Source organism: Balaenoptera borealis, assembly GCF_965194805.1.
Source record: "Balaenoptera borealis genome assembly, chromosome: 7".
NCBI lineage: Eukaryota > Metazoa > Chordata > Mammalia > Artiodactyla > Balaenopteridae > Balaenoptera > Balaenoptera borealis.
In genome coordinates this window covers 71,613,457-71,640,563 of record NC_138864.1, presented here as the reverse complement: position 1 = coordinate 71,640,563, position 27,107 = coordinate 71,613,457, and the positions used below count along the sequence as shown (strand labels likewise).

Sequence of the window (27,107 nt, the reverse complement as noted above, 5' to 3'; positions counted from 1 at the left end):
CGGCAAAATATCTATACTTGCTTGTGGGTTGCTTATATATGATATGGAAAACCATATTTTTAATTTGCAGTATTACTGATCTTTTTGGAGCATGCTGAAATGTCACATTTTACTAAAATAAATATTGATTGTATTTTCAATAAGAACTCTGAAATCATAGCTATTTCATTCTTTGGATCACTCCATAATTAAATATTCTAGAGAAATAATATTTTAAATTTCTCATGAAATTCCATATCTCACATTGTTAGAGATTTAATTAGCTTTTTCCCTCCCCAATGTCTCATCAGTAATTTCCCTCTAAAGATGCCAAAATGAATATTTTATACCAACCCAATGTCCCATTCAGACTCTCAATATAAGAAACTTTAAATAAATATAATTTATTTCAGCTTCTCAAATGTTACTCTTCAATTACAAACTATCATTTCCTGTATTCTGGTTGTTCTGTTAAGACAGAGGATAGCTTTCTTTTTGTTTAGTAATACTTCTGTAAGAATAAAGGCTACTTTTTTTGAATACTTACTATGAGGCAGGCCAACCTAAGGGAAAGAGGTGAATTACCGTATTTAACACTCACAACCAGAAGGTAAGCAGGGACTTGTATTTTTCTCCATACTTTCAGAAAGGGAAGCTGATCTTTCGATCATTTGAATTTACCTCATATGATTTTTATCTAAGCTAAAAGAGACTGTATATATAAAGTGTTCAGTGGAGCTCCCAATATAGAGTAAGAACTGAGAAAATGGTAAACTTTAGCAATTCTTACAATAATACGCACAATTACTTGGATTCTGCCCTTTACTTAAAAGGAAAAAAAATATGTCTGGACTATACACAGATTTAAAGTCCCCAACAATAATTATATTATGTATATCCTCTGACTTATTTCATTAAAACTCATGTACTATATGTTCTTATTTCTTATACTATTATTATCTCATATACTATTCCATTCTTATTTAATAAACAAAAAACTAAAATTATACGATAAATAACTGAAACCTTGATGACTTCATTTATTATCAAGCCTCTTTAATATTAAAGGACATGTGATGCCAGAGATGAAGTCAAGGAGATATTCTGGCTTTCGAGTTTTCAGGAGAGTTTTCTGGAGTGTGGTGTCTCTCCCTAAAGACTAAGTTTTTCAAAGCCCTAATCACAGAAGGCTCTTTACTCATCCCCTACCCTGTAATTTATTCTGCTTATGATTTTGTTAGATTTGTTTGATGTATAGCCCATCTGCAATCTTCTAAAATATGCTATGTTTATTCTCTTTTCTGTAGATAAGTTTCCTGTTTTATACTGATACATTTCCTGTTTTATACAGATAAACAGGAGCTTAATCATGCTACATTTTTTCCCCATACTGAGAAACAGTCATGCAGAAAAATGTCATGAAGAACAGTTTCTTGGCAATAAATAATATTTATAAATAATACCAAGTATAGTTTTTGGGTATGCTAGAAGTCTATCATCTATTAATTTCATTCAGTGAAATTTTTCTAAAAAAAGCGTGCAAAACTTTTTCCTTATTATCAGTGCCACTCCTTGGAGAACTGTGACTTGGCTTTCCCTAATCCATGTGACCCTCCGTGGCTCCTTTCTGAGACTTGCGGCTGCCACGCCCTCCGAGGCTCCGGGCTGGGCAGCTGCCTGCCGTCTACCCGGCCAAGTGCTGCTGCCAGGCCTCCCAGAGATGAGTCACAGTAGCTTTCTAACTTTGGGGAAATCCCGTGCCTGCTATATTTGGATATCACAGAGGCCAAGGGAACAGTAGGCCAACAGATTGGTGGCAGGCCTCTGAGGCACTAAACCCAATTTAGAGAATCACTCTATGTACTCTCCTTGAGCTCCATGCTGTACGATTCTACATGACAGATTTCCCATTAGGTCTCCCAGAGAGGGAGACTGCTGGGCAGGGAGTTGCACTGAGCACGGTTCTCCGGATATTCAACCCTTGTTACTTCTTTCCTAACCTTATCTGGGAGAAATGGCATGTGTACAGGCCATGCTCAAAGATGTACGTCCTAGTGTCCACATGCATTCCATCGAGACAAGCAAGGAAACATGCCTGCCATTTGGTGCACTGATTTTCAGAGTTTGGGCCACTGATCCTGATGTAAAAGGAGGCTTTCAAAACCCACGTACTCGTGCTCCCTCAACCCTGGTTTAAATAAATAGTCCCTAATGCCAACTTTCAATCCTTCAGTCATCTAACAGTCTTACATTAGTATCTGCTTGAACATGGGTCCCCACATGTGTACTACCTATTGAGTACACGTGTGTGGACCCATGTACTCTGTACTGACAAATGCCTGTGTACTCTGTATTGACAGGACTGAGACCAGACTTGAGAAGGAAGAGGTTCAAAACTGTAGACCAGGCTATCTTTCAGTTTGCAGGGGCTCCCATACCTGACAAAGGGTTTTGAGTCCCTCTGAGAGCATAATAGTGAGGTTAGTGGTCCGAGCCCACTGCAATGGAAGTATATAACTAAACTGATAGATTCCCAAGGAGAAAGAGAACTTCGCAACCATTCTGCTCATTAAAGGTATTCCAAATTCTACAAGGACAGCTTGGACTGGATGCAAGTATCCAATTACAATTGGAGTCAAGAATAAAAATCTCCTTGATCCAAACATGAATACCTTCCAAAAGCCCTTGGGAAGTGGAAAAGTGGGTAGAGAGTCTTCTGTCCAGGCCAAAGGAACTGGTACTTGGACTTTCTTTTCATATATGAAGGCCATTTTAAATTTTCAACTAGCACATTTGTTGTCTGCAATTATTACAGCTAAAATGCCTGGGGAAAAAAACTTATGTTAAGGGTTTCAAAACCTTCCAGCAATCTTCTCCCCAATTATGTACTGCATTATCAATTCTATTGAAATTGCTTTCTTTCATATAGTGTAAAGGTAATTTTTAACTCAGCCTTTACTGAATTATTACGAATTCCAAATTAGTAGGCTCTGATAAAATGTGTTGTGTTTGCTTATTTGTTTTCAATCGTACTAGTAAATAGAAGTAAGAATTTTCCTATCCAGGATTCACAACTGTTTTACTGTTTTGGGGGGAAAAATGCTATATCAGTTCTTCTCCTGTCACCCTCATAAATGATATCTGGTATAGTATCCCATGATTTATAAACGTTAACCACAAAGTGTTTAGTGGTATGTATTTTTCCCATTGAATGCCAAAACAGGATCAGAATATTTGAGAGTGTAATTCTTGGAATCTCTCCTGTGTCCCTAACCTTCTAAACCCTTAGGCATCACTCACAATTGAAGCATGTGTAACGATAAATTGTTGTTGGACTCCAGCAATTACAGATGCATGATTAGCTATTTAGAAAGGAGACTGTGACCCAAATTATGGTTTATTTCTGTCCATCAACAACTCTTTATCATCATATACAACTAGACTACCACCGATGATAGGTTTTAAAGTAAAATAATACCAATCATGCATTCTATGATCAGCCCTATATGTCAAGCACATTTTGAGATTTAAATGATGGCATCCTTACCTCAGACTTATGAGAGAAATAGTATTCTTAGTCTCACTTTACAGATGATTTAACCAAGGCCTGGAGAAAATAAGTGGCCTCTATATTTGGCTCCCTATCCTCAGGTTTTCAGCACCAAAACACGTCATGATATTTTATAATGAGTTAAATATTGCTTAGTTTTCTGCATTTTACTATTTCATTAGTTATAGTAGGTATGTGGTGCTTTAAAATCCTTAACTACATTTTACATACATATAAAATATAATGAAATACTTCTTGCAAATAAGGAAACAATCAGCAACATATTTTTCCATACCTACCTTCTGCTGACATTATATTAATTATCAAATTATGCCTTGCAGTCTCAAAGGTACGCCTATTGTAGGCAGTTATCTATTAGAAAAAGAAAGTCATATTAAAGAAGTAAAATTCTATTTTTTGATATGAAATAACTATTAAACTCATCTTGTTACAAAAAAAAAAAAGAAGTAAAATGTTATTTGGAAAACGAAATTCATTAAGGACAAAATGAAAACAAATTGTCGTTCTTTCCATTTTCATTATTTGTTTATATACTTACAAAATATTCCTTCTCTGGACAAGAACTCAGAGCTTTTAGCAATATTGTGGGGAAATAGATAATTAGGTCTATTTAACATGCTAAAACAACAAGTTAAAATCAGAAAAACCCTTTTATAGAAGACTGTTAAGTGCCAGTAGCAACGCAGATGCATCATTAGTAAATGGATTAACCATTACGAATTACTTACCAGAGCTGTTCTAAAATTTCAAAAAAGCCAAAACAATATATTTGTGTACTTTTAAATGGAGCTTAAGGATCATACCAGAAAGTACACTTTAAAACAAGCACGTCTCTGTGTTGTTTGCATTCAGTACTAAACTGCACACCAACCAGTCAAGAAATGTCACGAACCCTTTGGAAATCATATCTCACAATGGGAGTACAGCAGTGAGGATCACAGTCTGAGAAGCTGATGGCAAATGCTCAAAAACACAAATCAATCCCTTCGCAGAGTCAAATATTAGTAAATGTTTGCAGAGCCAATGAACTTACATCAAAGTCAATTCAGAAACAGCCACTGCAAACAACAAACAAAGCAAAGGCCAACAACAGGATATGGCTTCAAAAATCAAGGAATAATTAACTTTATAACAGATATTAAATCACTCAGACAGGCCTGCAGTACCTCAAAAAAACCCCAAATGATTGTGTAAAAGTCTTAGCATCCCAGCACTAGCCTTCTGGCAGTAACTGCAGCTGTAGTTGACACTGAGACAAAAAAGACAAAACTGACGCAAACTGAAAAGAAATATCTTGCATATTTAAAAACAAGTATCAAAGATTTTAATAGCATCACATATGAGCTTTAAATAAAATACATTACACTCATCAGAAATATTATTTGAGAGAACAGTGAAAATCAGAATTTTGGAATAAAAAATTCCAAACCTTTAACAATATTTCAAAGTACATATTCTGAAACGTGTATTATTCCACAAAGATAAAAGCACTTATCTCTCCACAATTTGTCAAATTTCTTTTGGATTTAATGACTTCTTTGCTGCTCTCTGTTGGGACATGTGGTCAATTAGGTTCACAATGAACACTAAAATTAAGACTAGTCATTAAAATTAACGAGGCATTATTGTTCACAAGCAAATGAAGAAATGCAAAAACATTTGGGAATCCGCATGACTTTAAAAGTTTACCCTGCAAAAAATTTAGTAATATTCTCAGTGGAAAAAAAATACTAGATACTATTTGTTATAATATCTCAAAGCTAATGCTCAGAAAAAAAGGTTAAACATTTTCAAATTAATGGCAATATTTTTCTGGCTAGCCTTCCCATAATTATCATAAATTTCATTATTGTAAATTTCATAAATTCTAATAAGTTTTTTTAAATCAGAGGCTACACAAGAGAGTGAAGAACCTTTCATGAATCAGGAGGAAGAATTTTATTATCTGAATTTATATTTAATGCTTAATTTTAACAGCTATAACAGAATGCAATTCTTCTATGACTTCTAATGAGATATTTAAATACTGTAATATCCTCAATAGAATTCTACTTATCATGATGATGTGAAGCCCTTCATAGCAAAGAGGTATGCATGTTTGTGCACTTTCTGATCCATTATTTCTAAAATAGTGGCTGATCTATTTTAGATGCTTAATAAGTAGCTACTGAATAAATTAATTAGTGGATATATATGATTAAATATTAGTTTAAGATATGCAAAATCTTTTGACTATATTATTAATAGAATATTTTTAAACACTGAAAATGTTATTACATATGGATGTAGAAATGAGTTATTTACAGATAAATCAATACTTGTGTTAGATGAAAGAGATGCTAAGTTTTCATAATCTTTTTTTAAATTTTAATTAATTAATTAATTGGCTGCATTGGGTCTTTGTTGCTGCACTTGGGCTTTCTCTAGTTGTGGCGAGGGGGCGCTACTCTTCGTTGCAGTGCGCGGGCTTCTCATTGTGGTGGCTTCTCTTGTTGTGGAGCACGGGCTCTAGGTGCACAGGCTTCAGTAGGTGTGGCACGTGGGCTCTAGAGCTCGGGCTCAGTAGTTGTGGCGCACGGGCTTAGTTGCTCCACGGCATGTGGGATCTTCCTGGACCAGGGCTCGAACCCGTGTCCTCTGCACTGGCAGGCAGATTCTCAACCACTGCGCCATCAGGGAAGCCCTCATCATCTTTTTAGATACTATCTGATACATATTCATAACATTGTATGTTGGTAGTAAGGTATAATGCACCCCTGTGAATCCTGGCTCAACACATGTGTTTCTCTCCTATCCTAGCCTCTTGTCTCTCTCCAACCAGAGTAACCATTTTGGATTTTGTGTTTATCATCCCATCCATTTTAAATATAGTTTTATTATCCATGCATATATGCTTAAAATATATTGTCCATTTTTCTGTTTTTTGAGCGCCTACAAAAATAGTAAACTGTATGCAGTCTTCTGGGGTTTGTTTGGTTTTTTTCAACATTACGTTAAAAACATTCATTCATGTTGCCAGGCAAGCTTAAGTTCATTGCTGCTATAAATGTTCACTGTGTGAATACTCCACAATTTATCTATTCTCTTGCTGCTGGACTTCTGGATCTCAATTGGTTTGTGGGTTTCCAGTGTTTTCCTATACAAACATTGCTCAATGAACATGATTGTGCATGCCTTTGGGTGGACATTTGCAAGTGTTTCTTTTTCTTTTTCCTTTTTTTTTTTGGCCATGCTGCGTGGCTTGCAGGATCCTAGTTCCCCGACCAGGGATTGAACCCGGGACACAGCAGTGAAAGCACCAAGTCTTAAACCACTGGACCGTAAGGGAATTCCCTGCACTTGTTTAAGTGCATATCTGGAAGTGGGACTATTAGATCATAGGGTACGGTGATACTCAGCTATGTGAAATATTCCGTTTTCCAACCCACATCCACTGCAATGACCTTTACTGAGGATAAAATTCTCACTGTGGTTTTAATTTGAATATTCCTCCTTACTGATGAGAGTAATTTTCTTTACTTAAATGGCATTGATGTCTCCTCTTTGGTGAAATGTCTGTTCATGTCTTTTTCTTATTGAAATTGTAGAAGTCCTTTTTTATATTTTACATACTTATCATTAGTCAGCTATATATATTTAAAATATCATCTTCCAGCTTGTGGGTTGTCTTTTCTTTAATGTTTTCTTTTGATGAACAGAAGTTCATAAGTTTAGTATGGTAAAATTTATCAATCTTTTCTCTTAAATAAAAAAATTTAGGTGTTAAGGTATCTTTCCCTCCCCAAAACTCAGAAAGATACTCCTCTACAGTTTTATATAATAGTTTAAATTTTTGCTAAATCCTTAATCTACCTAGACATGAGTTTTGTATTTCCTGTGAAGTAAGAATCTAATTTTATGTTTGCCATATGGCTGAGCACCAGTCAATAAATTGACCTCCTTTTCCCTAATCTGTGATCTCTGGCACCACCTCTTTAGACATATATCATTGTTCTTTATGTAGATGGATCTGTCTCTGGGCTCCCTATTTTATTCATTGGTTAATTTGTCTATCCCTGTATCAATACAAACTTATGATTGATTACTACATATTTACAATAAATCTTGCTATCTGGAAAGGAAAGAAATCTTTCCCCTTTTTATTCTTCTTTAAGCATGTCTTGATTTTGCTTTATTATCTTCTTTATAAATTTTAGAATTAGTTGCCAAGTTCCATGAAATAACCTACTGAGATTTTTTTATTGGAACTGCATTGAATCTATAGCTCAATTAGGGGGAAAGTGATGCTTTCATGATTTTCAGTCCTCCTATCCCTGAATGAACTATCTTTTCATTTATATAGGCATTCTTTAATATCAACAAAGTTTTATAATTTTTCCCATACAGAACTTGCATACCTTCTGTTAGATTTATTCCAAGTACATTATAATTTTGTTGCTACTAAAAAAATGGTATCTTTTAAAATCATGTATTTTTCTCAGTACTTGTTATTTAATGAATAAATATAACTAAATCTTTTATATTGATCCCATAGCTTACTGCTAGGCTTTCTGAAGATTTTAATAGCCTATAGACTCTTTATATCATTGACTATTCCATTTCTTCCTTTCGAATAGTTAAAAATTTCTTTTCCTTTCTTTACTGCACTGGATAGGACTTCTAATATATTCTGTAATAGATGTGATACAGGGGGTCATTCTTGTTTTGTTCCTGAATTTAAATGGAATTCCTCTAGTGTTTTCCCATTAAAAAATGATGTTTGCTATTATTTTTGATAAATAACCTATTAGGTTAAGGAAGTTCACTTATATTCCTAGTTTGCTAAGAGCTATTTTTTTCTTATCAAGAATAGGTGTTGGGGCTTCCCTGGTGGAGCAGTGGTTGAGAATCTGCCTGCCAATGCAGAGGACACGGGTTCAAGCCCTGGTCTGGGAAGATCCCACATGCCGCGGAGCAACTAGGCCACAATTACTGAGCTTGCGCATCTGGAGCCTGTGCTCCGCAACAAGAGAGGCCGCGATAGGGAAAGGCCCGTGCACCGCAATGAAGAGTGGCCCCCACTTGCCGCAACGGGAGAAAGCCCTTGCACAGAAACGAAGACCCAACACAGCCAAAAATAAATAAATAAATAAATAAAATTAAAAAAAGAAAAAAAGAATAGGTGTTGAATTTTATTAAATGCTTTCTCTGAATCTTCAAGGTGATTGTGTTTTTCTTTTTTAATCTAGCAAGGTGGTGACTTACATTTATATATTTCTTTTATAACTTTACTGAATATTTTAAAAATTATTCTGACAATAACTCCAAATAACTTTCTTTCTTATATCTACATATATTTCTATCTTATATCAACATTGCCTTAAGAAAGCAGATTTATAGATAGAAATCACTGAAATGTCATGTTAATACAAACCTCAGTTCAAATGAAGAAACACCTTCTCTCAGCCAGCCTGGAAGCTCATATCCAGAGTCCACGGCTGACTAAAACTTTGGAGAAAAACTCAAAGCATGTAATCTCCTGAGAATCTGCAGAAATTCTGCAAATTTTTGGTGGTAGAACACATGCCACGCAGGACATATACAAACTCCTGGCAATTCCACTAGCAGTTCCTAGGCTGGTGCCCTGGTCACTACCAGTAAGCTTTTATGGAATTGAAGAGTTAAATTCCAATTTAAGATCCTAGAGGCATATAGGCATAAAACTATAGTAGGCCTCTCCTGCCATTAATTGCCATTATAATTCTGATTTTGTTAGGTATAGTAAAGAGTGAAACACTTTTAGCTTTTATATCCATTCATTAAAAAAAAATTAATTCCCATTAAAGGTTCAATGTCATCATTGTTTTTGTTATTGTTTCAATTTCTAATATCTTCCAGGTATGATATTAGGTACTGGTAAAAATCTGATTAATTATAGCACCATCATCACTCCCAAAGTAAAGGTCAAACATATCCGCATGGCTTACAGAGCCCTCAAAGATCTGCTCCTACCAACATCAACACCTCCGTTCCCATCATTTGCCCTCTGGAGTGCATCCTGTCCTCTAGCCACACTTGCAGTTCTCTAAGACTATGTGGTTATGGTTATGCCTCCAAGATTTTGATGTGCTGCATCTTCTGCCTAAAATAGCCTTCCTTCTACTTAGTGAATTTCTATTTACCCTCTTGTAACTCTGCATCAAACAGCACCTTCTTATTATAACAGTTATGTCAGTGCTGGCTAAGTTTGAGTTTCCATTCCAGTGCTTCAACCCCTGAACTGTAAGACACGGCAGGGCACAGCTACTCCTCATCCTTCTACCACTGACACCTATCATAATGTTCAGCACATGGTAGGGGCTCAAAAGACGTCTCCTTAATGACTGAATGAACATGAAATCTGAAATTAAAATTTGGAGAAAATAAGTGTTTTAAGTTTTTGTTCATTTTCTTAAATAGAATTCACAGTGATTTATTTCTTTTAAATACCTTTTAATTTTTTTCACTAATTTAGATGGCGCTTTTTTACATAAAAGCTGAAACAAAAAACTCTGTAGATGAACAGAAAGGAATGGTACATTTCCAAATGTTATCTAGTGTGTTTTCATGCATAAAATACTGAAAACCACTGCCATGTAATTTTAATTACAACATTTGAAACTCAAATTACAAAAAACCAAGAATATAATTTTGCTCTTTCTAAGTAAATTACCTCAATGACTGTTGGTTTCCCCACATTTTCAGCCGTTGGAGACCCATATAGGACTCCATCACTATATGGTGTCCTTTGGATATATCGAAGCCATCCAGGCCGGTCTGGGTAACCCATTAAATTTGTGTTAAATGTTATGGGATCATTACTAATCTCGCCTAGGTAAGAAACACAGAAGTAAGATATAAGACAGTTATTTTCACATGTTGCTTTGATTGTTTCAATAAAAATGTGTCTGTCTAAAATTTTTTTTCTTAACATTTGTAGCAAATTAAATACACACCAAAAAAAAAATCCATCTGGGAATTTGGATTAGGGCCTTATGTAAGAAAAAAATCCTTTTGGTTGTTTAGTTAGTCTAGAAATCTGATTCAACAAAGAAAGCATATTCATACAATTTGGGGGTAAATTTCCTTTTCTTTTTTGGGGGGAGGAGGTCACATAGCAGTGGAAAAGTTCTACCAATGAGACAACTATCTTTCAGGAAAATCCCCTACTCATGTTGATGTATTCATTCTTCTGAGAAACCTTCCTTTCATGAAACTCTGAGCACTATCAAACTCATCTTAAGGGATATTTCAAAATTATAAAAGCGTCATCAAAACAAAAATTATGTAATTTAAAAACAATGGAGAAAACAAAACAAAACAAAAACAATGGAGGATGAGTTGAAAAAATCCAAATCCAAATCCAAAAGAACTGCAATAACATGACATTTATTAATAATAAACAATAATAATGGTGTCATTTTATTAGCATGTGCCTGGCCTCTACAGGCACTATTTCATCTGATTTTCAAACATACCAATGAAAGTAGTACTCTTATTAGCCCTAATTTTATTGATGAAATATGTAATTTTCCATGTTAATTCTTCATGGCCATACTAAGTGGTGAAACAAGAATTTAATCCTGGCTGACTCCAGAAACTATGCTCTTAACTACGTTTTCTTCTCCAATGTTGAAGCTGCTGCTCACAAGGTTTAGCTATATAGTTTTGCAAAAATAGAATGCCCCTCATGAGAAAACATTTTTTAAGTAATTGATGAAAAGACTGCCTTGTTTCTTGAATGCTGGTGAGAACATGCTTAACTATATTTTATGAGTGTTTTCAGGTATGCTATTCATCATATAATCCACAAAAATAATATTTATATTAATTCTAATGCTGTTATTTTCAGAAATTCATTTTTATTTGTTACTTAAGTAAGAGTCATAATAACAATGTATTTTCTCTTGCTATTTTTTCTGTATCTTCGTTCATTTGATGGCATTTGTGACAATCCAACATAACGTAATTTAAACCAATAGTAAATTAAATAGGACTTCGTAACTGGTACTACTTTGAAGAAAAATTAATCTCCATTATATGATTATGAAGTTATATAAAATTATCTCATATTGTAAAAGTTTTTTTGAGAACTCTTTCTTAATACCATATTTCATTCTCTTCTACAACATACGTATAGTTTTCCAAAAATCAATGTACTATGTAAGACTCTAAGTCTTAATGTGGAAAACTGTAATTGTACATCTATAATTATTTCTCTGAGAATAGAGGTAGATCATTTGTCAGAAGCACAAAACTCAAGACTAGGAAATCAGAAATACGCTTTCTTTAAATTTCAAAAATGAATTATTTCCTTCGGTAATTAAATTTCTAATCTTAATATGGGAAATATTCTATAACAATCAATTTATCACATATCCAGACCATGTCAAATAATGTCAGTAATATCTGATCATGTATCATCTAGATTATGCACATCGAACAAAAAGAAAAATTTAGTAAATTAACCACTTTTTTTCCCACCAGAACATACCAGGTTTTGGGTAAGGTGGAAATTCCCCCTTAAAATACTCTCTTTCCAAAACATGAACAAAGAGGACACCTGCAGATGGGTAGACATTCCGATCAGAGTGCACCTTGGAGAAAATAGTGTACACTGAAAACAAAGAGGGAAGATAAGAGACAGAAAGACAAATAATGAGCTCTGCTTTTGAAAATTCACTTACACTGTAAAGAAGGGTTTCACTATGTAGAAATTTCTGAGAAAACTGAAGCAACATGCAAGATTGTTAAGAAGTTTGTTTTAAAGGGGAGTGGTTTTAGGACAAAACATGGAACAACTCTCAACTTGCTGTGTTTATAGACTTTTCAAATATTATGTAAGCAGAATTAGGCACATTTAATATTTTAAATTATTATTAAATAATAAAGACATCCATGAAATCTCTTTTGTAATTTTTATGGAGATTATTACCAACAAAATACATCATGAGAACTGACCAGCTATATAATTGCTACAGTATATTTTTTCTTTTTCCTTTTTTCAAAGCAAAGTATAAAGAGGTATTTTTAAATGGTAACAATCTCCACCGTATTAACTGTTTGCCAGACAGAGCATATCGGACTACATGATACCATTGATATATGTAAGGGGACTTTCATATATATTGATACTTATAAAAATGCATTGGATACTCTTTCTTTGAGTGTTATTCCCCCCCTATCTTTCCTGGAAGTGATTTATTCCACTTTACCTAATCTCGACATTTAATAATTCACACATACAATCTAGTCTATTATGCTACCTCCTAAATAAGCAATAACAATTATATAATAAAATTCAGCGCAAATCATTTCTTTAAGTGAAATGGGGCAGATTTCATGATTTACTGGTTACTTACGATACATGATGTGAGTACATTAAAATGACCAAATTGGTTTGATTAGTTTCAACTTATCGTCTTTTCCTCTGATATCATCATCTCCACCAACACATTACTGCCATTACCCTTGTCACCTCTACAATCTCTTTTGGTTTTCTATCTTCCTGTTTGGCTACTGGCTGCAATTTTTAAACAGATAAACCCTATCAGGCAAGTTCTTTCTCTTAGTCACTGATGTATTTGTAAATGTAGTAATTAACCTTAAGAACCCAAGGCCACTCACTCCCGGGCTCACAACTAACTAAAAGCCCTTGGATGGCAAAATCACTGACAGTGAATTTTTCAGCATAAAAATAGGAACTCCCACAAAAATGTTTCTTTATCTGTGAAAACTTGCCCCTACAGTTCTGTGGATGGCTGCCAAAAATGGGGAACTGAACTAAAATATTTGGCTTGTAGCTTCATGTATCCATAGCTTTACTACTAAAAACACAACTTCAAAGGCTGTGGTAACGGAGGGAAGGAAGCGGCAAGTTAGGTTTAAACTAGGTACATAGGGAGACTCGTTCTTTCCTGACTTGTTTTGTACTAGCACTGGTAAGCATTCCCATGGCATTTAGAGTACCCATTCTCTACCCAAGAGGAATTTACTCACCTGTGAAAATGGTCCCGTTCCAAAAAAACAAGAATATGTGAATCACAGAAAAATAGCGAGGATGAGAATTAGAGATTTTTCACCAGCTGGATTCCATGGCATCCGCTGAATGCTAGGTGCTGTGGAGAATGTGAAGATGAAGGAGACCCAGTCCCTGCCTTTCACGAGCTCACCATCTGGTTTGGGAGACCAACACCCCCCTAACTAGGTATGACCCCAGAGAGACAAACTGCTCTGGCAAGACCTGGAAAGATGGTGAAGAGCAATGGAAGCTGGAAAGACCTGGGAAAGGTTTATATAAGAAGTAGAATTCAATATGGCTTTTAAAGTACTAGCAAGATTCTGAAACTCAGAGATGGGCAATTTCAGTGGTGAAATGTGCAAGATACAAAAGTGGGATACTGCAGGGCCCTTTCAAGAAAGGGAATTAAGCCAGTAATGCTAGATCCTGGTAGGGGGGAGGAAAACTGGGAAGATGAGTCAAATTATGGAGAACTGTGAACTCCTGGTGAGTAGTTATTTCATTCTATACGGAAAGGTGTTTAAATTCTAGATCACAATCCTACATCCAAGGCACAGGAATGTTTTGCATAATTCAAAGGAATCTCTTTGGAGCTTATCCAATTTATTCTTTCTAGAGATTAAAAACACCTTTAAGTCCAGCACTGAACTTTATTTACCTTTGTTATTTTCTCGGCACCTAGAAGGTGTCTGGCATATGTGAATAATTTTATAAATGGATGAATACATTCTAATACAAAGCACTGTAGAGGGAAACACAGTTATTATGTTTGTGGACTAAATATATATAATATTTACTTCATTTTTAGTTTTGTGACTTAAATTAATTCTCATACGTGTGTAGCAGTTTATGGGTTACCATCCTCCATTTCCATTATAAACTACTAACAGTCTCCCATAGCTTTTGCTGCCATAAGGTGGTAAAAGCTAGCTTATAAATCAAAAAGAAAGGTTGTTCATATTAATAATATTGAAATGATTCTATTTTCTATATGGCCAATGGTAGAGCCTAAAATAGAACCATAAGAGGGTACTTGTCACTGCTTATTACCTCACTTCAAGGACTAGCGTAGAACATCTCACTTTCTGCTTTCATAAAAAAACAAACAAACAAAACATTTCTACAATCTACAGAGCCAAACCACAATCTACCATGGCCCTCCTGGGTTTTAAGATGACATGCACATTTCTTTATTCATGTGTACAACTGCCTTTCTCCAATCTGCTGAACTGCATACTTGCTGGTCAGTTACCTTGGCAACTCTGCAGTAAAGCCTGCTTCACTGTAAGTATAGTATGCCATTCACTTTGAGAAAAACATGATACAGATGTATGACATAGTCATCATCTAGAAATGGAAAATGACTAAGCCACTATGTTTTGTTTGTGAAAATAATACTTCCTTTCTGTAGCATCAGTTTAAATTATGGGGACCCATACAACATTTTAGAGAAGTGCCCTTTACCTTACCTTTCCCATTTGTTACTTGCAAAACAAATAGCTCTTCAACAGAGGCTATTTGGGCAGTATTTATACCTAGCTTCCTTTCAAAAGCAACAAGTGACACAGAGAATTCAGAGTCATGGGCTCTTGTTCTAAACATGAGCGATATAAACAATACTGATAGGGTTTGCACTAACACCAAAAAAGGCTGTTACTTAACAGTGGACACATGTTGCACTCACATATGTCTAGGTAAGTACTCACAAACAGTAAGCTTGAAGCATATTGTTTTCCCTAAAAGAAAGTCTTGAAAACGAAATTGAAACACTTGAAGAATCTCTGAAATACACATCGCTAAAAAAAAAATCTCTGAACAGTCTCTGAAATATACAAGCAAACAGCGCCATGCTAATCAAGCTGAGGTCACAAGGTCTGGCTGCTCTGTGTGTTGCATGGCTCTCCAGTCCTCTAGGGCTGCAAATCCATTACCTCTGCAAACACATGCCACCGGATACAAATGAAACTGGAAACTAGTCTGTGGCTAAATCCGTGCAAATCCATCACCATTAATGGGCAAAACAATTAAACCAAAAGTCCAACCCACAGGGGGTCAAAAACATCACCTTCAAACCTCAAGGGTAGCTAGATTTGCAAAGATTAAAAACTGAAGACAGGTAGTCATAAATAACAGAATTTTTTAAAGGAAAAATTACATATCTGAGTTGAGAAGAACAAAAGGATATGTGGGCAAGTGGTCGGGGTTATATTTCACCCTCCCTAAATGCAGGTCCAATATTCCTTGTTAACATGCTACCAAAATCTTTCTATAAAACTGTTCCCTGTATGTTTTAGTCATAAGGCATAGAAACTACAAACCATTTTCGACAATGTATCTTATGGGACAGCAGAGAGCCAAGAACCAAGTAACAGAAGGTGATGGCGGTAGCTATAAAGTGGGGGACCTCATGCTAGCTAAATAGCATCCTGTCTTCCTTTATTAATAGTCCATTTGAAATTCTCTCCCTATGGGAGCAACACAGATGAAAATATGAGGGTGCACATTTGTGTGCTTATTTACAATTACTTAAAAACAAAAGCAAATCTGGATGTGTTCAGTAAACATCAAATTTTGAAAGGGTTGTGGTGGTGCACTGCTAACGAATCTAGAGCATAACACTCCACAATTATCACAATGATTTTTTTAACAGCATATGCATGTGCACAGGCACATACAAAGTCCACTCTCTACCAAAAAGTCCGGAGAACACCTCCCAGCCCTTTTTCTGCATCAAGAACAGGGACATGACTATAAAGATAAACTGGCTGCTGAGTGTGACACCCTACAAGTCTCAGCTAGATTTAAGTCTTAGAGTCTCCTCTCCTCTGAAGTCATAAACGATTGTCAGTATTCACGTCAAGGTAATATCTCTCTCTCTCTCATAGATGCTTTATCAACAAATTAATCACTTTAAAAGGTCCACTTACATAATCATTTTCTAATTTTTGCGGTTTGAGAGAATACAGTAAAATCTCAGTTTAGCAGGAACCCCAACGAAGGAAACATTTTAGAGAGCTGAGTTTTCTAAAGTACTCAGTGGTCGATCCTTCTTCACTATGGCATAAGATCATCATTTGGCGCATAAATTATTGCACTCCCCTCTATAATACAATCATGCCCTTATGGACTGTTTGGTTGCCTTGTCATCCCAGTACACTAGCGGGTCACCGTCTGCTAATGCTTTTTAAGGCTGTGTGTTTTATGGATTTTCTGTTTTCTCATCTGTAGACATGTTGTCAGCTGTCACTTCTCATTGCTATCCATATGTTTCCTGTAACAGCTCCTCTATCCCTTCTAATTTGCTGCTATTAATCTGCTGCAGGTTTAGAAACCAGGCTACCAAGTGAGGTGGGATTGCGTATTAAAGTAAGAGCAAATTTGTACTGTTTTAACGCACGCAGGGCTCTGCTAGGTGTGAAAAACAGGAGCCTGCGTTTGCTGCATCTATTTTGGCTACCCAGAGACCCTTTTGTGGTGTATTTCCTGACTCTTAGTTGACACAGTATACTTCTGAAAAGATGATCTTACTATAATTGGGAGACAGCCATTACTTGAGGAGGTGGCAACATAAACTCTATGTATTAAATGTATTCAGAAATAAATAAGTGTACCACAGAAAGTCTTAATTCAACCCATATGTTACGTAAACAAACTGTCAAATCAAAAGGAGGGGATTTAATGTGCTGTATAAAATAATTTCTTACATATTCAATGTGTGGGAAATATACTGCATAATTTAAACAAAGAGATCTATTGATTAAGTGATCTATTACCCTTAGCAATAGCTAAATCAGCCTAAGAACATAACACACTAAAATAAGTAATTTATTAATAAGAAACTGAAGCCTATTTCCAAAAGCATTTCAATTTTGTTAATTTGCCTCTCATGTTCAGTTTTAAGACGTAAGCTACTCATTGGGAAACATGACAAGGGTGCTTTAACTGAGTGCAAATAAGTTAAATAAGACAGTGCGTATCTTCCAACTGTTCATAGTATTGCCTTAATAGTAAGTATTATTTGAAAAATAATTTGGATAAGAATGATGAAGAAGACTTTTAAATATGTTTAAAATACAAAGATAATACTGAATAGCCACTTATCTGGTACAGCTTTTAAGATAAACTTTTGCCTAAGCAACTAGGTATCCCAATTCCTCAAAATCCTATTTACAGAAGAGACACCACGTCCCTGCTAAAGAACTGGAATATTATTAAAAAGAAAGTTACACAAAAAATACAATTGCTGAAAACTTATTTTACTATATGATCATCTCTGATAATTAGAAACTGTAAGTACAGACAGAAAAAAATAAGACTTGCCTTCTCTTTTATAGTTTTAATAGCTAAAAGCTCTTTATGAGGCTCAGAGCCCCTGTATACACAGCACTCCAAGAAGCTGCTACCAATTAATGGGAATTGATTATAAGAGATGAATTCCATTTGATATCTCTGCACCAAGAGAACTCATTTCAGCGTTTTCAGAGCTTGATATATTTATGGTTTCCTTCCTAATTTATTTTTCAATGTGTTATTTCTATAGTCTAATTGAAATTTAATTACTAAACCAGATAATGTCTGTAGAAAAATAGTTTGAAAGGCATCAATATGCAGCCAGGTACACAACCTGTTTTGGTTTTGGTTTTTTTTTTTCCTCTTTAAAATTTACCTTGTGTTTTATCAATCCAGCTTTATAAATCTTGGCTTAGAATCAAAAGCTTTTCTCGGCAGTCTGCCCTTCACCCCTTAAGTTTACTCAACATCAAAGTACTGAAGGCCATTCATTGGGCAGTGGTCAGCTATTGTTTTATTTCAGTCACAGATAGTCCACACCTGGGCTGTAGAGCTCATCATGGGGAAGGCATTAAATTGCCTTTTAAAACTTCACTCCTCTAAGAGATAGGACCACTTTTCTCTACATGAGGTAGAAAAGAAACCACTACTTGGATCTTTTTCTACAAGCAGCAGAAAGGTTACTTTGTGAGATTCCCCTCCCCCCAACCAAAGCCACTTACTAAAACCATTTTTCTATACTAGAGTTAAATATCTTGATTTTTCCATAGAATGATCATGTGTTTGTTTTGTTTTGTTGTTTTTTTCTTAAATGTCGGCTGGAAAGTGGTTGCAAACCATTTTTAATTGGTAATCAATAAACTTGGTCTCATAGAACACTGCAATTGAAAGGGGCTTTAGATGTCATCCTGTCAGGGCGTGCCAAATAACCTTCTCTACTAAGAGACAAATCATTGCATTACTTCCTGCTTGGATATGGCCTCAGCATTCTACTCAGTCCAGGATTCCTGACAGATAACATCAATCGGAGTTTGCATGCAAAGAACCAAGTTCAGTCCTTCATTTTATAGTTAACAAAATTGAACCCAGAGAGGCTGAATGACAGGTTCAAGCTTACAGGACTAGTAAGAGGAAGAGCCAGGACTTGAACCCAGGGTAGTTAACGTATTTTGTTGATTTGCTAACATGAGGTAATACATTCGGTGGCTGTCCATTACATTATTACAACCCACTTAAGTAAACTCATTACTCTCTGTGTAAGATATTTTAATAATGCAGAACTATAATGATAGGATTTAAATTAGAGGAGGAGACCAGGAAGGGAGAAGCTAAAGAATGAGTTCAAGAGAAACTGAGGAAATAAGAGAATGTGATAATCTGAACTGGTTACCTCAAGATGTATTGATCATTTCGATTTTGAGAACTACAGTTATGGCTCAGGTTCCAAGGAGAAAATCAGTTTGAGGTCCAGAGGGAGCATGAAGTTTGAAAAAGGAAGAGATGGAGATTCTAGAGAGTGCTATGGTAAAGGCCTTGGAATAGTACATTTCACTAAGAAGAGCACCATAGTAAATGACTCAGCTGAGCTTGACAGCCGGTTAGAGAGTACCTTTATGTAAAATCAAATAGGAATGGAGGGACACGCTTAAAGAGGACAGAAATTCTAGGGATCAACGTTAAAAAGAAGAAACTGAGGAAAAGGGAAAGACTGCAATTTAGTGCAAAATAGTGTTAAGTCCAGAGGAAGGGTCTTTAGTGATCTCGTGTGAGGCAGCAGGAATCAGGGCAGGTCCCAAATCCCTGGGAGATGACAGAAGTAAATTGCAGATGGCAATACTGAGGGCCATCTGGGGCCATAACTGGTAAGATTAGAAAACAGGAAGGGGCTTCCCTGGTGGTGCCGTGGTTAAGAATCCGCCTGCCAATGCAGGGGACACGGGTTCGATCCCTGGTCCGGGAAGATACCACATGCCACGGAGCAACTAAGCCCATGCGCCACAACTACTGAGCCTGCGCTCTAGAGCCCGCGAGCCACAACTACTGAGGCTGCGTGCCACAGCTACTGAAGCCCATGTGCCTAGAGCCGGGGCTTAGCAACAAGAGGAGCCACTGCAATGAGAAGCCTGCACACTGCAATGAAGAGTAGCCCCCGCTCGCCGCAACTAGAGAGAGCCCGTGCGCAGCAACGAAGACCCAACGCAGCCATAAATAAATAAAATAAAATAAAAAGAAAACAGGAATAGTGGATGTGCCGAAGAAGCCAAAGGCCCTCAGCCTGATTAAGGAGCAGCCCAGATAAGGTAGTCAGGGGTGATTCCCTTGAAGGAAACAGAGAAAATCCTTTGAGAATATCTAAGGAGGGTGTGGGGAAAGGACTGTGGGACGATGGGCTTAGATCCTAGAACAAGTGAGTCTAGTGCTTTTGAAAACAACTATTTGTTAACTTTTCATGAGAGTTTACTGTTATAAAACTCTGTTTTCTTTTAGATATTAGAGATGAAAATTCCTTAAAAATGCAAAGGTGTTTGTGGGTTTGTTTCAAAGACAGCAGAGAAGAAGAGATGCTGGGAGCCTTGGTCCTACTGTGAAACAGATCTGGGAGTAGAAGATTCTAGCTGAGGAATAATTTGATGCTAGCTGGAAAAAAGTCAGTGACCCGCAACTCAGAAATGTAAGAAGAAAATGAGGTAAGCCAGGAATCACTCCTACAAGATACCTAGAAAGTTTTATATGGCAGTAAGGCCATTTTATCACATAAAATTACTGCTCTTTTCAAAATATTTTAAAATTGTTGTTTTTTTTAATAGATATTCTGGTTACCCCAAAGTTATGGAAACTAGGCTACTGTTCTGCTAATGTTCTGTTCATGACCACATATAGCCAAAATTGTGTGTGTGGGGGGGAGGGGTGACGGTACAGTTAAGAGGGATTATAAAGACAAATAATCCAGAAATATTAAGTGAAAGCTCATATTGATAATTGATATTTTTAAAACAACTAATCTTTTGGTTATTAAGTAAGTCTTTTTCTCCCTGATGAAATGCATTATTTCAAAGGTCCAGACATATTGCTAATGAACACATTAAAGATAGGGAAGAAAAATTCAGAAGGACAATCAATCATTCAAGGGTCAGGCCATCTTTTCAATAGAAAACAAACGCCATCTAATTAGTTAATAGCAAACATACCAATTTGGTTTTGCAACAAAAATCATTCAAAAAATCACCCACAACTAGCCAAAATATTTTATGACCATTTTTCTAAGGTTATGTAAATACTGTTTTTAAACGATTTACGTTAAATGTACTTCTTAATGTTTTTCAATGTTATAAATAAATTGTTATAATAACCACACTGGGACAATTTTCATAAGTGGCAAGCTAGTGACTGGATAAGGGGCAACATTAGGTTAAAAACAAGAATTATTTTTGGTTAAAAAAAAGGGAAAACTACAGCAAAGGAAAAAAACTTGGAAAATAATGGATTACGAACACAGGATCAGAAGTTTTAGAAGATTAGGGAAACAAAATTTGATTTTTTTCAGATTGACTTATCAAAAAAAAAAAAATCCACACATGACTAAAAAAGCAAAAGGACTATTGGAAGCGGACATTTAATTGACTCCCCAAAAGGGATTTAGATTTACAACCTAAACTCACCATCTTTCTTCCCAGCAGTCATTTTTCTGCTGATAATAAAACTGTTGGCCTGTTTGGTCTTCCAGTTAACTGTTCCATTTATGCCATCAGCACAGCTTAATAAAAAAGCTTTTCAGAATAAAACAAATGCACAAAAAATGAAATTAATGTCAAATTAAAATGACTATCACAAATCACCTACTACATACTAACTGGTATCAGATTCCTTCCAGCCCCAGCGAGCTGTTTAATTCCATTCAATAAATATTTGTTGCATGTCAATACAAGGAATATATGGGGATACAAAGTAAAGACACAGTTCCTGCCCTCCAAGGAGCTTACAATCTATAGGGATTGATAATTCATGTACCAAAATATACATGTAACATATAATATAGTGTATATGTATAGCAATTACACATATACACACAGTGGTAGAAAGCATAGCTGCTACAATAACACTGAGAGGGGAAGCAATTTTCCCTGGCTAGGAATGCTGTGATAAGTTTAAAACGTCTTTTAAAATTACAGTTGAGTTTTGGAAACATTACACTGGCAGCAGTGACCAGAATCAGGGTTAGTGGATACTAAATAGGGGGATATCTCTGGAGTGTAGAGTAGCAGTCAGCCCATAATCAGGGGTTGAAGAAAGGAAGAGTAAAGGTGGGGCCAGTTACAAAACATCATGGGAGAGATACTGACAGTACTTCTCAAATTGCTGGTTGTGGGCTAAAAAAAGAATCAATAATGGCTTTGAAGTTTTGATCGAGGATGACACAGAACAGTGATATATTAGGAATGCCAAAAAGGAGTCCATTTCAGGAGAAAGATGACAAATTTATTTGGGGATATGTTAAATGTGGGGTACCAGTTGGATATCCAGGTGAAACCACCTAAGAAGAAGATGGAAATAGAACTCTGGTTCACAGAAGAATCTAAGGCAAGGATGCAGATTTGAAGTTCATCACCAGAGAAATGACTGTTGAAGCCAAAGTCCCAGTGCAATTCCTTAAAGAGATCATGCTCTCAGGTAACATGCATTAGACTGTCAGGTACAAAACGATCTGGAGAAGATACACATTCACGTTCTTGACCTATTTGCCTATACTATTTCCAATCATCCAAACTACCAATCTTACTGCTTACTCTCCCATTTTTCATCCTTATCTTCCAGACTTGATATTTAGGTACCATTTTCCTAACTACAACATTGGGTCAACATCTCATTCTCCCTTCCTCTAGCCATCTCAGATATGTTCCCTTCGAGTTCAGCTCAGTTCCCAAATCCCCCAGGGTGTACCCCGTAGTTTTGTCCTAGCTTCTGGAGGTGAAATATATAGCAAGAAGGAATGCACAAAAAGTGGGAGGGACAACAAAGGCAGAAGAACATGTTAATAAATACATTTACATAGCAAAAAACAGAGGATAATTCAGCAAAGAAATAAGAGACAAGGCGGTCAGAGAGGTTGGACAACTGAGCCTGAAGTGTCATATACATATGTCAACGGAAGAGCTGTCAAAAAGGAGAGTGTGATCAACATCCTCACTTACTGCAAAAAGGTCAAAGAGGATGAGAGCTTAGAAAAGATTGCTAGATGTGAAAGGGGAGAAGTTATTGGTGACTCCTTGAAAGTGGAGTTCCAATAAAGTGGTAAGAGTAGAAGCCAGACAGCAAAAGGCCAAGACGTAGATGCAACAAACAGAGTTAATCTTTTAAGAACACTGGCCAGAATAGGGAAGCAAAGAGATAAAATGATATGGCAGACTGAGGAGCAGCAAGGTAGAGAAAAAGGTTGGTTATTTTAGTGTAGGGAAACAAATTTTGTTTATAAGCTGAGGAAAAGACAAAGGAGAGAGAGAGAGAGACTAGGTGTAACGAAAAGGAACATAAATGATAAGACACAATCCCAGAAAAACTAGAATGGGTGGGACCAAGCAGAAATATACAATATACATATACTTGTATATTGTACAGCATATACAAAGCATATATGCTTTATACAAGCATATAAAGAAAACATGAATCAGAGAGTAAGGACAAGTGAAGAGAGAAACATTTGTTGGGGTACAGGACACTTAATGTTGAAAGGGCTCCTCACGCTAGTAAATCAGAGATGAAATGGTTATTTCCTTCTCAAACTGAATTTTGAGTAAAATTCTGAACTTAAACTAAATTATGAGAAATACCAAGTCCCCTTCCAAAATGAAAAAAAGAATACAATTCAAAACCCAAGTTATTAAAAATAAACAATCAAACAAAACCTCAGGTGATCATTTCAGTGATACCTGGGAGTGGAAATCAAAGGCCTTAGCACCCCAAGTGAATAAATGACTTGGTTGGTATTGAATTTTTAAATTATGTAAACCTAAGTATACTAATTTTATATCTATTAAAAGACCAATCTTATGGCTGATTCACCTAATAAATGGTTGATTCACCTAAGAACTGAAGTTATGTCCTTTTAAATCTAGATGAAGAATACAGTAGTCATTTCCTAAATAATTTAAGCTAAAATAGGATCAGAAATGTTCATGGCCTCTTGTGGAAAATATCCCACCTCCAAGGGTTTTCCTAATTGCTGGGTTCCAAAGGCAATATGCTAGTTACATAAGAATCACCTGGGCAGCTCTCTAAAAATACATATTCTCACACACCCCAAAAACTACAAAATAAAAAAATTTAAAACACATATTCATGACTCCACCATGGAGAATCTACGTAGTTGGGTTACACAGTTTCATCAGGTGATTCTCACACATAAATACGAACTCTAGAAGACCAACAGAAGACCTACAGAACCCAAGGGTATATAGGATGTTCAACCAAGTCACATCAAATGTGACAAATGTAGGGCTAACCTTATAACTGAAAACTTTACTCTCTCTTATCCCCAACTGGCCCACAGATGCAGCCAATTTGCAAGAACATGAAAGTCACTGCTGGACAGTGGGAAATCTCAACCTAGAAAGACAGGAAGCAAGTGGCCAAATTCTTCTCTACAACTCTTCAAAAAACAATGTATATATGTGGACCTGACAAGCAACATTTACATTTAAATCCATCACATCACCTGGTCCTGAGCAAGGTGCTTTCATGTAGATTGTCTAGTTCAATCCATACAAAACCAAGAGAATCTGTTAGCATGTCTGAAGGTTATAGAGGCTTGATCCTACAGCAGAATGGAGTAAACCCTGCAGGCAAGCAGGCACGCTTCAGAATTCTCCACTTTTCCATGGATTGGGGAGTTACCATAGAGAAAGAAGGGTTTGGGTGTCCAGACAGCACCCCTTTTGTTCCTTCCTTTATTCTAGCCCAGTGGTTCTCAGACCATGCTGTGCATAAGAATTATTGTTCAGTTATACACATAAAACTACACATAATGTACTTCATCGGTAATTTAAAGGATTTACTAGGGTAACTTAAGTCTATGGAATTTTTTTCCTTATACTCTGGCTTTTAGAACCTCACTAACCCATAAGATTTAATGTCACTGCACATCCTTGCCGGGTGAACCAACGTATCATTGCTCAAGCTTTCCAGGTCCTGTGTAAGTGCAGCCTACTTGGCTTTTACAGACAAGAATTTCAAAATTCAAAAGACAAATTTGATTGGTGCCTCAGTTGTTAAAAAATAGAGGCAGGGTAAAATAGTTTAAACACATCTCACAGATATAGCTCTATTTTAAGGCTGGCATTGTTTTGAGGATATTCATTTTTTTTAAGTTTATATTGATCCATCTAAAGTCCTACTTTGACCACAGAAGACCACAGTCCAATAAATCTAAATAAAAAGACAACTTTTTACTGCTCTACTCACCGGACAATGTCAATAAAGGCAAGACACAACACCACGGATAATGTGTCTGCTTAAACATTCAAGTCCCACACCTTGAGGGAGAAATCTCAGTAACACTGAAATATCTATTTTTCACTGTGTGTCCAAGATATGGATCCACTTAGCTAACTTCTTGTAATGAAAATTATTGTAATCTGTACATTGACAAATGCAGAATACTCATTGGGAAAAAAAAGGTAGTATTTTAATAAGTTTGATTTTCATTAGAAAAGGAGCACACCATTTTTTTTCTATGAGAATAAATTTCCTTAGGATGGGAAAACATGACTCAAATTTTGAAACTATTTATTCTATACATTACTTTTCAAGATTAAATCTAGTGTGTAAAGAAAAAAAGTCAGCCTGTATAGACTGATTCTTGGACTCCTTCCAAAGAGAATGGACCATCCTCAGAAATCCTGAAAGAACTCCACTGTGCTCATTGGGTTCATGATACCTATGCTACAGTTGTACCTGGATATGAGTTTTGCTCTAATTCATAAACACAAAAGCAAAGAATAATATGAATCTTGTGTTTACAGAGCCCAGACTAAGAAGACATTCACACAATTAGCTAGCATAGCATGGTATACAAGTTAACCAATTCCTCAAGGCTCCCTCTCAAAACTCATCAAAGCCTGAATTAATCCAGTGGTGACTGGCATGTCCTTAAAATCCCTAGAAACCATTCAATACTTAAAGTTTGTCTTAAGGTTCCATGATTCATCCGGAGTCTTGTAGCAGCATGACTGCATCTCATCTGGCCTGGGGCAAACACTCTCTGAAGAGACATGACTCTTTCCCAAACCTGAATAATTTGCTGACTTAGTGAGGAAGGGTTTGCTATTTAATAAAAGCAATTGAAGAGCTGTGAATAGTGACTGATTGCTGATGAGCTAATCAAAATGTCAAGGGATAGAAATAATAAATAATAATTTAGTCTGACATCACTGTCCAAGTAAATAGCAGAATCTGCCAGATGAAATATAATCTGATTAACACTCACCTTAGAACCAAACTGTCAAGTCTTTCTCTGTCCACTGTTTCATCTGTCTCTTTTCCTGTTTCACTCAAAGGGGACACAGACTTTGTTTTCATAAATAGGATAGACAGCTCATGTCGCCTACATCTCTTCCCTTCTCTCATCATTCCCCGTGTCATTATGTCTCTCCCTTGCCCTCTACGTTTTCTCTTCCCCTTTTTAGGCAACTCTCCTTAATACTTTTTAAATTGTCTCTTATACTGAAACCTTGTTTTTATATTTTTCTCTCTAAAAAATGTTAGCTGCCATTATCATTAGCTACCAAGTTTTGAGTGGTAAGTACAAGGCACTAAAGGTTTTATACATAACTATTCCAATCCTTACATCATCGCTACGTGAAACAGGTATTATTACTTCCATTTTACAATGAGGATAAGAAGTCTTAGGAAATTATGTAGCTTATCCCAGGTCATTATGTTTAGTAAGTAGCAGACTTGGATTTTGAACCCATTTCTTGATTGACTTCAAAGTCCCCGTTATCTACTCATCAACACGATGCCCAAATGGTTAAATGGGAAAGCACTCTGTGAACTATATATTTCTTAAGTAATTTGAGATATTATTATTATTACTAGTAGGTCCTCTTCAGCTTACTTTTCTTTCTAGAAAAAAATAAGTTTTCCCTGACTGCTGGATTAGAAACAGCTAGCAAGGAGGCAATACCCATGGGAATTAATCCTATGTGTTATGTACGTATGTACACACACACACAC

The 27,107-nt window shown here is 36.1% G+C and overlaps 1 protein-coding gene across 6 annotated transcripts in view; it reads right to left on the bottom strand.

Annotated features, from left to right (window-relative positions):
• Nucleotides 1-27,107, bottom strand: part of SGCE (sarcoglycan epsilon) — a 67,270-nt gene that overhangs the window by 29,258 nt on the left and 10,905 nt on the right. For 3 of the 6 annotated variants that reach the window (XM_082398441.1, XM_082398440.1, XM_082398439.1), the window contains exons 2-5: nucleotides 21,539-21,646; nucleotides 12,063-12,185; nucleotides 10,242-10,399; nucleotides 3,829-3,901 (exon numbers count right to left, since the gene is read on the bottom strand). In XM_082398441.1, coding sequence (XP_082254567.1) covers nucleotides 3,829-3,901; nucleotides 10,242-10,399; nucleotides 12,063-12,185; nucleotides 21,539-21,646 — 462 coding nt within the window. The remainder of the gene's footprint in view (nucleotides 1-3,828; nucleotides 3,902-10,241; nucleotides 10,400-12,062; nucleotides 12,186-21,538; nucleotides 21,647-27,107) is intronic. The other 3 variants (XM_082398444.1, XM_082398443.1, XM_082398442.1) reach the window with 1 other exon arrangement.